We start from the raw sequence: 13,222 nt of genomic DNA on the forward strand, positions 1-13,222 counted from the left end.
AGGACAAATTTTACATTTCCTCTCAACTTTCCAATCAAGACTGCATCGTCCATGCATCTTGTGCATGAACAATGAGTATGTCAGTCTTGTTACAATGCTTACATGCATATGTTCATATACTTATGTGCTGTTTCCTGATAATGCCAATGATTCTAGCAAAACACTGGATATAACAAGTTGTCAATTCCATCCTAAAAATACTAGCATGGTTAATAATAATCATATAAACGTGCAAGCAAAACTTCATAGCAGATGGAGTAAACTTCCCTTACGTAAGAATCAATACACAACTGATGTAAAACAACACCTATCATTCTACACTTGTCGAGTGGCATTTCTGTTATTTTGGAGAGGATTGAGGTGTGAAAGAGAGAGAGACTGGACAGTAGTTTAATGGTAAGATTCATCACACATTTTAGGAATTAGTTTTACACAGATTAGTTTCCAGGGTGTAAGTTAGATGCCAGTCTAAAATGAGCATAAAAAGGCAACACTGAAGGAATCGACTCTGGAGCACAATTCCTCAGGCCAACTGGAGGAGTGCCATCAGAACCAGGAGACTTTTTGATATCTAATTTGGACAGGTGATTTCTGATTAAATGTCAGAGGGGGAACTGAGTGTCAGGTGTTTGGAACTGTCAGGGAATATCATCTATGCATGTATTTGAGGAGAAGTATGAAGCCAGGAGATTGACTTTTTCTGTGAGTGACAGTGCAATAGAGCCACTGATTGCAGTAGTAGTGGGAACAGTTTGGGAAAAGTGGCCAATTCCTTTGGCAAGAGACCAAAGGGTATGACTGCCATTTTGGCTTGATGAAGTTTCTTGCTTTTTGTTCTTTGGAAACCAGTTTTCAATACACTGATTTTCTTGCAGCTGTTTTAGGCTTTCATATATATGCAGTGAGGGCAAGTAGAGTTCTTGATGACAGTAAGTTGCACTATGCTCAGTTCTTCATTGGTGCTAAAGTACATTTTGTACTCATTACTAAAAATAGGACAATTATGATCATTGAGGCAAATGTATTCTATGGATTATTATTATACAAGGCCACCTCTATGGAATCAGTAGACTTGCCATGGGAAGCCCACTAACCATCATTTGCACAATACCTGATTATATTATGCTTTAAATTCATTCATCAACACAAAGCTCTCTCAAGTAACTTCAGCAACCCATTCCACTCCACTCCACTCATTAGCAACTCTCTAAACAAAAAATCTGGACCAGATTTTCTGAGGATATGACCCCTAATTTTTCCCACACTAGCCACATACTGACATATTTCCTCCGCATCAATCCTATAACCCAACTCCCAAGCAACTTATGTCTTTATCAGATCCCCTCCCCTTATCTGCCTATCATTCAGCCTCAGTAACCCACAACCTTCAATCTCTCCTTTTATGGAGAACATCATAGACCTTTTACTATCTTAGTCACTCGCCTGGATCTGTTCCACATTTCCAAGAAACTCAGGTGAACAGATCTATGCACAATAGTTCAGATGAGGCCTACTAAAGTCTCATAAACAGGAACAATAACCTGTTTATCTCTGCTTGTCTGGGTGTTTTTCAATAATCAGGTAATGCTATGAGCTGTTTTAGTATCTTTTGCAATATGCTCCTGAACTTCAACTTCCTATCCACCAACACTCTGGCTTCATCAATTTCCTGCATTATGTTCTATTGACTACTGCTCTACCTAATAAAGTGGGTATAAGAAAATATAACTTCTGTATTACTTCAACCTTGGTATCATCTCTGGGTCTGGCTATAGTGATCCTTCCAAGTATCCGGTCTGGGTAATGACCCTTCCTATAATGCATAGCATTATACATGTCTGCAAGGAGATGTGCTTTGCATTATGGGAGATACTAAGACAAATAGTGATGAGAGCTTGGGCCACCTTTACCACAAGTCGCCTCAGTCCTGAAGATACTTCAGGCGCAAATTTTGTTTGCTTACACTTGGATAAAGGATTAAACCAAGTATGTAATTTCTTGGTATCTTTAATTTATAGTAAAAAACAATATCGTGCCTAATGTTGAGACTGCTTATCATTTCCGATATGTAACCTCAACAATTATTGATGCTTCCCTCAGAGAATCCTTTGACTCCCTGAGGATTTCTTCTGTCATAGCACCACATTTGTATAATAGAATTATTCTGCTCTTCTACTCATTAGGAAGCTTGATAAGACAAGCCAAAAACAACCAGATCAGGGAACTCTCTGTACATTCCTTCAGCATCCATTCTGATATTCAATCCAATTCCATTGCTGTGTCCGATAAAGTTCTTGTAATAGCTTTGATACATCTACTCCAATCTAGTTCAACCCCACCCCAGCATTAAGAAAGTTTGAATCTGCCTGGAATGAATACCTTACTAAAGTGATTACTCAGCAACTCATATTTTAGGTGCATCTGACACTTTTATTAACTCCTATTATCTGTACTGGTTAAGGCTATTCTTCAATGGTCATTTTTCCTTTTACTTCCCACATACAAACAATTCTCTTAGATTTCCCTTGGCTTGTTTGGATCCTTCTTTTTCGAAGTCTGTTGTCTTCCTCACCACACACACACACACATTCTTTTTATGCACATTTGCTTTCAAGCATTATTTATCCATTTTCTCCTAATTTTGAGGATGCACTCAGATATCCTTTGATTACTTCACATTCACTGCCAATTCCTCACCAGTTTCTCAAGCCAAGACATTGCTTCAAACTGCCTTCTAAGCTTATCATAATCGCCTGGTTGGTAGACCCACATACACACATACATATATATCCATCCTTTTCTTAAAACTGTATGTTCACTCTAATAAATACCAGAAGCATAAACTCACCTGGTGTACAGAAAAATTCTCAAATGTTATTACCAGATTCAATATTCTTTGAGAGTCCCTTCTTTCATTCTGGTCTAAACAGCTATCTGTCAGCAACTATAAATTCTCTTTACATATCTTGCATGCTTTCTCTTTTCTCCAGTCCACATCTGAAATCATCTATGACAGATAAACCTCATGGATACAAGGAGGGCTCTCTTCAGATGAGTCTGGCCTGTCACTGCATTCAACTATGTATCTTGTCCTGTTAACTTGAATCTAACACTAAACAGCTTCAAATCCATTGACTATTATTACTCACTCCACCATCACCATTCAAGATTTCTACTTTGGTTGGATTTAATCCATCTGTAATCATCAGCAATACTTCCTTGCCCTTCCTATCCAACCTGTTCTCTCTGAACATACTTACCCATCATATTTTATTCCTATAAAGATATCTTCCTCTGTTAAAAGTGTCTCACTAATGCCAAAAACTTGTCTCATTTGAATTTACCAATGCTAAGAGCCCATAACTCATTCCTAATGCTCCAACACAGGCATTAGTGACCATGCATTGTAGTCATACACAAGACACAGGTATTCAAATCAGCCTTAAAACCTGATTAGTTCAAACAAGAAGTCTGGCAGAGTCCTCATGCCAATTCCTTACTTCATTGTTGCAGTCATCATCATTCTTAACTGACAAAAGAACGGATGGTAGTTGTAGCTATGATCCCAAGAATGAATCGTACCTATCAATCAATTAAATTCTCTCTCTCTCTCTCTGAACATTACAATCACAATTAACAAATGTACTTATTAGCAAGCACACCCAGGCTCTCAATGAAACATTTTGACATTTAATTTCACCAAATAATTACACTACATAAAATTTTACATCTGGGTTACAAAGTACACTATACTTGACAAAAAAATATATTCTTGTTTTTACCCTAGTGTGAACAAGCAAAATTTTCATGTGAAGTACCTTCACAATAAGTTTACTTGTAATTAGAAGAAACACACATATAAACCACAGTGAAAATTATTTAATTGTAAATATTTCATCCTAAGTATCTTAGGACATCATCAGTACAGTATTTAAACAAAAATTAGGAATAACATACAGTTAGGGCGCATGATTACAATAGAATCTCATGAAAACGTGCATAGCGTGCTAAAGTAGTAAAAAAAAAACACGTTAATTATTTAACACAGTTTTGTATGATAATTTCCCATACTTTAGGAATAGTAAGAACGTCGTTGCGGTTTAGGTTTGGTCTGTATAGTAGGGCTTCAGAACTTTCTTTGTATAAACGTTCATGTTTAAATATAGATCTATGTAAAAGTTTAGCCTTTTCCCAATGGATCCTATGGTTTGAATTTTCAATTCCGTGTTGAGAGAGGCCAGATTTCTGCGGTTTAAGAAGACGAATGTAGTCTTGATGTTCCAAGATGCGTTTCTGAACAGACCTACCTGTCTGTCCAAAGTAAGATAATTTGCATGAGCATGGAATCTCATAAACACCAGGTAACATCAAGGGTGAGAATTTGTCCTTAGGAGAAGGTAATAAGTTGTAAATTTGGTTGATAGGTTTGTAAGTAGTGGCAAAATTGTATTTCTTCATAATTTTAGAAAGACGTTCTGAGATGCCTTTAACGTAAGGTATGGGAATCCTATGCACTTCTTCCTGTCTGGTTTGATGTATGCAGAAGTGACTGGTGATTTTTTGAGTTGTTTTGGGATTATATCCATTTAGGATGGCTGTATTTTTGATAACTTCTAATTCCTGGTTTAAAGATTCTTCAGAGGAGCAGAATTTGTGCGCTCTGGAAACTAGTGATTTAATAATGCCAGATTTCTGAGATGGATGATGAGCAGAAGAATTGTGAATGTAGCGACCTGAGAATGTAGGCTTGCGAAAGACGGAAGTGGCGATGGAACCGTCTTCTTTTCTTTTGATGTGTAAATCCAAAAAAAGAGATACCCTGTGGAGATTCTTTTTCTAACGTAAAGTTGATGCGATGATGAAGAAGGTTAATTTTATCTAGAAACAAAAAAGGTTTACTTGTATATAGAGGCTAATGGCTTCACATCAACTGCCTCAGTATTCTGTAATGCAAAAAACATTACAGAATTGAGAAGGGTCACTATCCACACCAGCTAATAAAGACCCGAGATAAAACTTTCTTTCTACAGCTATTTCTGATCTAGAGTTTTTAATAATATGGTGATACTGTTTACTAAGTGTATATATAAAATATGACTTCTACATTGATTTAATTTTGGTATCTTCCTAGGACTAACTCACACTGATGAGACTTCAATAAAAGTCAAAACCAGTGTGGGTAGTAGCCTTTTGCATTATGGGCCACTGAAGTAACTGATTTGAAGTCAACTCTATGTACAAGTCAGAGTGGTCGTGAAGGCATTTTTCTCTTGCCAATTTTCTTCATATAACTGGAAATGAACTGTTAACCTAATTTTGGACTACACTGTCTCATCTGTTAAGATTGCTTATTGTTATTTCCCTGACATCCAGTCTAAAGATAGATATCTAGAGAATATTTGATAATCAAAAACAATTAGGTTCTACTGACTTCATGTTAGAGGCTCAATGGAGTGAAAGAAAAATGGGAAAGGATTAAAACTAACATTTAATGCTTCCAATATTTTATCTCAGTCAAGCAGACATCTTCAGGGAGTGCAGTGTGGAACTAAGATGGGATTATTGAGAATTACTGTTTCTCATATTTCAGGAAGTTTAAGGCATTCATATTTCTTTAGAAAAGGGTCAAAGCTGTATAACTGAGAGGAGACCTCCACATAGCCTTTAAAGGAATGCGGAGAACCGACCAGGGCTTCTGACCTAATGTCCAATCCTCACCTTCTCATGGTGCACCCTGTTGGGTATCTACTTGGATACTGAACAAACGAGAATGGGCTGGCAATTTGGCCAGCCGATTTAGCCAACCAAATTGTATTCTTATTGGTTAAATCAAAATAAAAAAATGATGGTACAACATGACAAAATTTCATGCCGGCTGGGGAGGGTCACCCGGTTAAATATTGTGCACCCTTGTCTCATCAGGTGTGAGACAAGGGTGCACAATATGTCCACTGATATTTATCATCTGCATGCACCACATTATGAAGAAAATTGGCATTAATAACGATATCAAAACTGTGGATGTTAATCTCAGCTTTTGTATACTCCAAAATAAAACAGTAGTCCCTACGAACTGCTATAATATATGTTGCATAAAAATTGGCAAAAAAACAAGGACAATGAAAATGGGCAGAAACACTGAAAACATCAACTGCATCCCAAATGGAAAGAACTTACAGAAGTAGTAAAACATTTCAACTATTTAGGCAAAACTTATATTGAAAATGGCACATGTATTACATATGGAAATAAACAACAGAATAAGCAAAGATGATATAGAAGGAAGTTAACTGAAAAAAATTCTTATAGAAAAGAGAAATTGGTCAAAACACTAAACTAGCTGTACAGAAGATAGTGTTCAAACCAAGTTGAATTAATGGATTTGAGAGCTAAGATGGAAAGAAAATATTTGATCAAAGACTGGAGATTACAGATATAAGTTCTGAAAAAGATTAGGAGAGTGACACATCCAGGAATGTGTTAGCAGAGGTGGGTCACTTAAACAGAATGGGAGAGGAAAGCTTAGCAAAACAAATGTTCTCTGCAAGGTTGGCAGGAAAAAGATCCAGAGGAAGACCAAGATATAGGTGGATTGATACGTGCCTTAGAAAACAGAAATATAAGATCTGATAATGTTGGATTCTTGACAAGTAACAGATTGATTTGGAGGAAAATTGTAGACAGGAAGTTAGTAATGATGTAAAATTTTCATGTAGTACTATCATATCCTGTACATCCCTTGAGGGGTATATGTCAGAAATTTGATGATGAAGATTATTATTAGGAAAACAAGCTTGACACTTTGCATTCAAGACTGTGTGAGTATAGTTAATCTCAGATGATATGTGTTCACCTATAAAGATCAGAGAGGGAAGCTTAAAGTTTTGTCAGGATAGCAGGAAAAAACACCCAGAAGACAACCAAGAATTAGGTGGACTGATATTTGGTCTCAGAAGACCAAAATATAAGATCTGAAAATATTTGAATCCTGAAAAATCACAGATCAATTTAGAGGAAAACTATCTACAGGAAGTTAGTAATGATATAACCTTTTCACAAACAATTATATACTAGGTTTAATCCTTTATCCAAGGGTAAGCAAACAAGTTTGTGCTTGAACTATTTTGAGGACTGGGGAAGCTTACACTTGAATAAAGGATTAAACCAAGTATATAACTTCTTGTTATCTTTAGTCTACAACCACCCTATAACCAAGTGGAAAAACTTCCAACAACTATCTCTAAATCTCTAATCCAGAGTATTTTAATAATAAGGTGTGACACCTTTTGGCAACTTATATATGAAAATATGAATTCAGCATTACTTCAACCTTGGTATCACCTGTGGGTTGGGCTCCCACTGATGAGACCTCAATAAAAGTTGAAATCAGTCTGGATAGTGACACTTCTCATAATGCATAGCATTATATAAACCCGTAACAATGTGTTTTGCATTATGAGATACTAAGACAAGTGATGTGTAGTCATAAGCTTCTACATATGAGTGGCCCCAGTCCTGAAAATAGTTCAGGTGCAAACTTGTTTGTTTACACTTGGATAAAGGATAAAACCAAGTATATAACTTCTTGGTATCTTTTTACACTCTCCATATAAACAACTCCTCACTCCTCTGCTCCCACTCTCCTTATACAATTTCCAGAGATAGCATCTTGTTCTACTGCCCCCATCCCATTCTATGAAAAATCTCTTCCGTGTTAACCTGATAGCATTCCCTGACTAACTTATAAGTCTCAATCATACCCCCCCCTTTCCTATTCACGAGGCATTGCAATTTAGATTCAGTTAATTTGTCATCATACTTGCATTCCAAAGACCACCTTTGTGAATCTTTTCTTGACCCTTTCTAACATATCCTTGTCACCATGAAAACTTGGTGACCAAATCTGTACACAATAATCCATATGAGGTCTGATCAAGGCCTTATACAATGGCATCATAACATCTTTCTTTTGGCATGTCAAGGTCCTCTGTATCATTGTTGTTATCCAATGTGACGTCTTCACAACTTATGCAATGTGGCCCCTGAATTTCAGATCCTTGTCCACCACTACTCCCAGATTCCTCATCTCCTCTACCTCCTGTAAACTTTCCATCCCAGTGTTGCTTACCAAATTTCAAAACCTTATACATTGCAACATTGAATTGACAGTTGCACTTACCTGCCCATTCATGTAATCTATTCAAGTAAAGCCATAACATCTGCTTGACTCTGCATTACTCTCCCCAATTCTGCATCACCTGCAAAACTGTGTATCACCAGTTAAACCTATTCCAATATCACTTATATACAAAATGAACAAGAATGGTCCCAAAACTGACCTCTGTGGCACACAACTTGTGACTTTCCTCTTTTGGAATACTGCATCCCCATATACATACAACTTTCTAATACCTATCTGACAGCCAGTCACCGATCCAATTCAGAAGTCTGTTATCCAATCCCATAATTGTGTACACATATAAGCCTTATTACATATTTGTAATAAAATTACTATTTAAAAAATAGTAATTTTTTAATTACTAAGTTATTACCAATGACTAAGTTATTGTTGATATTAATGTTTCCCCACTGGAGTATACAGAGAATTTGAAATAGGAAGTGAATCACCATTTAGCATTGAGCAACATAAAAGTGAATTTCATATTGAAAAGAAGGGTGTATAAGAAAGTTTTAAAACATATCTAAGTTCAGCAGCCTTCAGATTTGAAATGTAGAGTAAAACACACAAAAATTATTCAAGAAAACAAATGAAACAGTTTTAGAAAACAAGGATCAAACCTTGTAGATTTTTTGGCAAACCCTGAAGAAAACATTGACTGCTTCAGCCAGAGATGCTTGTGTTGAGGTTGCCTGCAAGTAATAATAATAATGGAACTCCACAATGGAAGTTAAAAAGACAGTCAAAGATAAGTAGAAAGTGTATCAAAAGTTCCTAGCAAGTAAATTAGCTTGTGCTCTTAGACAATACAGAGAAAAATGTAATAATTCAAAACACTGGATAAAACTAGCTAAGCAAAAGTCATAAGAAGACTTTGATAAAAACACAGAAAATAAATAACAAGAAGGTGACAAAATATTCTGGAGATGGCTAAAAAAGCTTAGAAGCTTAGTACTGTAAAAGGAATCAGATGACAAAGGTGACATGAAAATTGAAGATAAAGATATTCTAGATGCTGGAATAATTACTTTAAAAGACTGCTAAACAACAGAATGGAGGAAAAAAAAAAACACTCAACAGTAATGCAGTCAGGAATACATACCAATACTTGAAGTAGGAAAAAACCATCAAAAATCTGAAATGTGGAAAGGCAGCTGAGGTCAAATTCTGGATGAACAAAATAGAGCTCTCAGAGAAAAGGAAATAAAAATGAATGTAAGAATTGCAGAGAAATTTCATCTATTTACATAAGATTTATGTAAACATACTTAAAACAGCTAGAAGAAGGGAAGCCTGGTGAAGAACAGGTCAAACAAACTGTCAAGATCAGATTTTCACTTTAAAAGAAATAGTTGAGATATCATGGGAATATAACAAGGATCTACATTTAAGTTTTGCAGATCTAGAAAAAGTATGACAAGTTGCTAAGTGGAAAGCTGTTCAAAACACTACAGTTATATGGTGTAAATGGGAGATTATTTCAAATAATACTTAGTCTATACTTGAGTTTGCAAATCAGTAGTTAGAACTGAAAGAGGTATGGAAAGATAGTCTGATGTTAAATCAGGTGTGAGATAAGGATGTACATTATGAAGGAAAGTGGTATTAAACCTGATATCAAATTTGGATATGTTAATCTGAGCTCTTTACTTTATGCAGATAATGTGATAGCTTTTAAATAAATCCAGTACTGGTCTAAGATTCACTGGTTAAATAGAATAACTATTGTCATAACTTGGTATGAAAATCAGCAATAAAAAGACAAAGAAAACATGCAGAAACATGGGCTGCATCCTGAATGTACATCCTAGAACAAGTAAAAAACATTTTAGATATTTAGGCAGTTTTTAGTGAAGCTGGCAAATTAAATTTGGAAATAGATAACAGAATAAGCAAAGATGATATGGCAGGGTGCCAGTTGAATAAATTTATATAAAATGAGAGAGAAATTAGCCAAAACATGTTTGCATGAAATTCCATGAGACTTGGCCCACTATGGACAAACAAAGATTTGTTAATATCTATCTTTCACATAGGATTAGATGGAAGAAAACCAATGTGGTATATAGAGGTCATTATAGGACAGAGAGAGATATTTGTTGAGTCAGCCAACGACTATGAAACATTCGCCTAAACTAAACCCAAGCATTTGGGAGACTAACGAGGGTGGTCTGAAAAGTTCTCGGCCTCAACTATTGATAACAACACTATCGCCATTTTTTTTTTCCTAAGTTGGTACATCTGTCATAAGCATCCATGTGAAACTGCAAGTCATTCTATCAAGTAGTTTGTTTTATACAGCTGTCTGAAGCAAAAGTGTTGTCTGTATCCCTGAAAAGGATACAACTGAGTACTGTGCTATTATAAAATTCTTTGTAAAAGACGGTTTAACGCCAAAAGAAATTCATTCGAAGTTCATAACAGTTTATGGGCACTCTTTTCCTTTGTTTTCAACAATTAAGAAATGTGCTGCCGAATTTAAACGTGGCCGTACCAGCCTTGATGATGATCCACGTGAAGGACGTTCAAAAAGTGTAACAACACCAGAAATCATTGATGAAGTGCACGATATTGTATTTGATGACCGACGAGTCAAAGTGTATGAAATTGCTGAGATTATAGTCATTTCAAAAGAACGTGTAGGATATATTTTGCATGAAGAATTGCAAATGAAAAAGCTTTGCGCAAGATATTTAGATTTTCATGCGCGTGCGTGAAAATCTCTGAACAGTGCTTGGAGCATTTTACAAGAATAAAACTGATTTTGTGTGTCAATTTATTACTATGAATAAGATTTGGATTAACCATTATACACCAGAATCAAACAGCAGTCAAAACAGGGAATAGAAGCCGGTTGTTCAGCACCAAAGACAAAGTCAGCAGGAAAGGTCATGGCATCGGTGTTTTGAGATGCTAAAGGCATTTTGTTTATTAATTATCTTGAAAAGGATAAAACAACAACTGGGAAATATTATTCCAATCTTTTAACCAAATAGACAAAAAAAAAATTTGTGAGTAAAGACCTGGTTTGCAGAAGAAAAAAATCATCTTTCATCAGGACAATGCCCCTATCCACAAAGGTGTTTTGGTAATGGGAAAATTAAGAGATCTGCACTATGAATTGTTGGAACATCCACCCTATTCCTCAGATTTGGTTCTTTCTGACTTCTATCTCTTCTCAAACTCTTCCTCACTGGTCAGCGTTTTTCTTCGAATCAAGAGATGACTGCAGCTGTAGAGGGGTATTTTGCAGATCTTACTGAGAACCACTACAGGGATGGGATAATGGCACTGGAGCATCACTGGAATAAATGTATTAGTTTAAAAGGAGATTATGTTGAAAAAATAAAATATCTTTTGAAATTATAAATTCATTTTTTCATCGTTAGGCCAAGAACTTTTCAGACCACCCTCTTATCTTGTATACCCCAAGGATATATGCCTGGAATATGATGATGATGATGATGATGTAAAGTGCAACTCCAACCTCCTCACTCTCTGATTAACACACCATGTTAGTAATCAGGTGTAATTTTTTTTTTTTCTGTCCTAAATTCATACAAAATGTTTAATTTCTAACCTTTTTGGATGTCGCGCATGTCTAATACATATCCACTGATCGGAAGTCATGGTTACTCGTGGCCAAGTGATATGTTCCAATGGAATTTCCAGGTTTGTCAACTAGAAGAAAAAAGAAGACTATTTAAATAAATAAAAAAGAACTTATTATATCGTACAACGCTGAAAATGTCTTCCAGCAAAAGTAATTCTTTCTTTTAAGGTTACACGTGATCAGTATTCATATTTATAAATTTAGGGACACAAAAACACATGTTGAAAAGATTATTTTATTAATTATTAATAAATTTATTTTATTAATTTTATTATTTTATTATTTATTTTTTTATTTATTATTTTATTAATAAAATAATCTTTTCAACAGGTATGTTTTTGTATTCCTAAATTTATAAATATGAAAATATGGTAGCAAAAGTAATGATTTTAGCACATCTTTATGTGCTGAATACAAGTATAATATCCATATTGTTCCATCACTCACACTTTAAGAAACACTATTCAGTAAGTCAGTTCAAGATGATGCTTTCCAAGGTACAAAAATGAGCTCAATGCTATTGTAAAATCTCATATAGAAAAAACATAGTAATATTTTTTATATCGATTTTATATGGGAAATTAAATTTATATAAAATACTTGTAATTAAAACGATGTTTAGCTCACTTGTACTGTATGAAATCTGGTAACAAATTGTTAGAATAAGTTGTCAAGAACCACTAGATTTGTAAAGACAAAAAAATGAGCTCAGAAAGGATTAGACAAATAGACCTAAGGCTAGAGATTTATTATTATTATCTGAAATTTCAGAGAGTCAAGGACTCATCGAGGGAGGCTGTAAATTATCCAAACCAGCAATCATACCTTCCCTTAAATTCATTTACACTAGATGCACTCACTACCCTTAAGGGCAAATTATTCCACTCACTCACTGTTCTCTGAGAGAAAAACCTAGCTCTTACCCATTTCTTGAGTGAGAACAACCTTAACTTCCATGGATGCTCCTGTGTTCTCTCCCCGCCTTCCACACAACTCACTTCAATCCACAGAGCATCAACCAACCACCACTGCACTTAATTCTGACCTCCAAGCCATCCTCCAATGGGGCTCCGATAACCAATTATATATTTGGTTTAATCCTTTATCCAAGTGTAAGTTGCACCTGAAGTATTTTCACCACTGGGGAAACTCATGGCAAAGGCTCTCATCACTTGCCTTAGTATCCCATAATGCAAAGCATGTGTCCATGCGGACATGCATAATGCTATACATTAAGGGAGGGATCACTACCCAGACCGGTAGTGATCCTTCCCTTATTATATATGTCCGCAAGAAGACGTGCTTTGCATTATTATTATTATTATTATTATCTGAGCCCTCCAGGGAGTCATTGAGGGAGGCTGAATTACCCAACCCAGCTATCATACCTTCCCTTAAATTCATTTACACTAGATGCACTCACTATCCCT

General features: G+C 35.5%; 1 protein-coding gene across 3 annotated transcripts in view; it reads right to left on the minus strand.

Annotated features, from left to right (window-relative positions):
• The window catches only part of LOC150110032 (clathrin heavy chain 1-like), a 244,312-nt gene that overhangs the window by 169,767 nt on the left and 61,323 nt on the right, over positions 1–13,222 (minus strand). For all 3 annotated transcript variants that reach the window (XM_090390818.1, XM_090390808.1, XM_090390827.1), the window contains exon 3: positions 11,760–11,860. In XM_090390818.1, coding sequence (XP_090246944.1) covers positions 11,760–11,860 — 101 coding nt within the window. The remainder of the gene's footprint in view (positions 1–11,759; positions 11,861–13,222) is intronic.

Source organism: Typopeltis vanoorti, chromosome 1, assembly GCF_054136105.1.
Source record: "Typopeltis vanoorti isolate ZY-2024b chromosome 1, IOZ_Tvanoo_1.0, whole genome shotgun sequence".
Classification (NCBI taxonomy): Eukaryota; Metazoa; Arthropoda; class Arachnida; order Uropygi; family Thelyphonidae; genus Typopeltis; species Typopeltis vanoorti.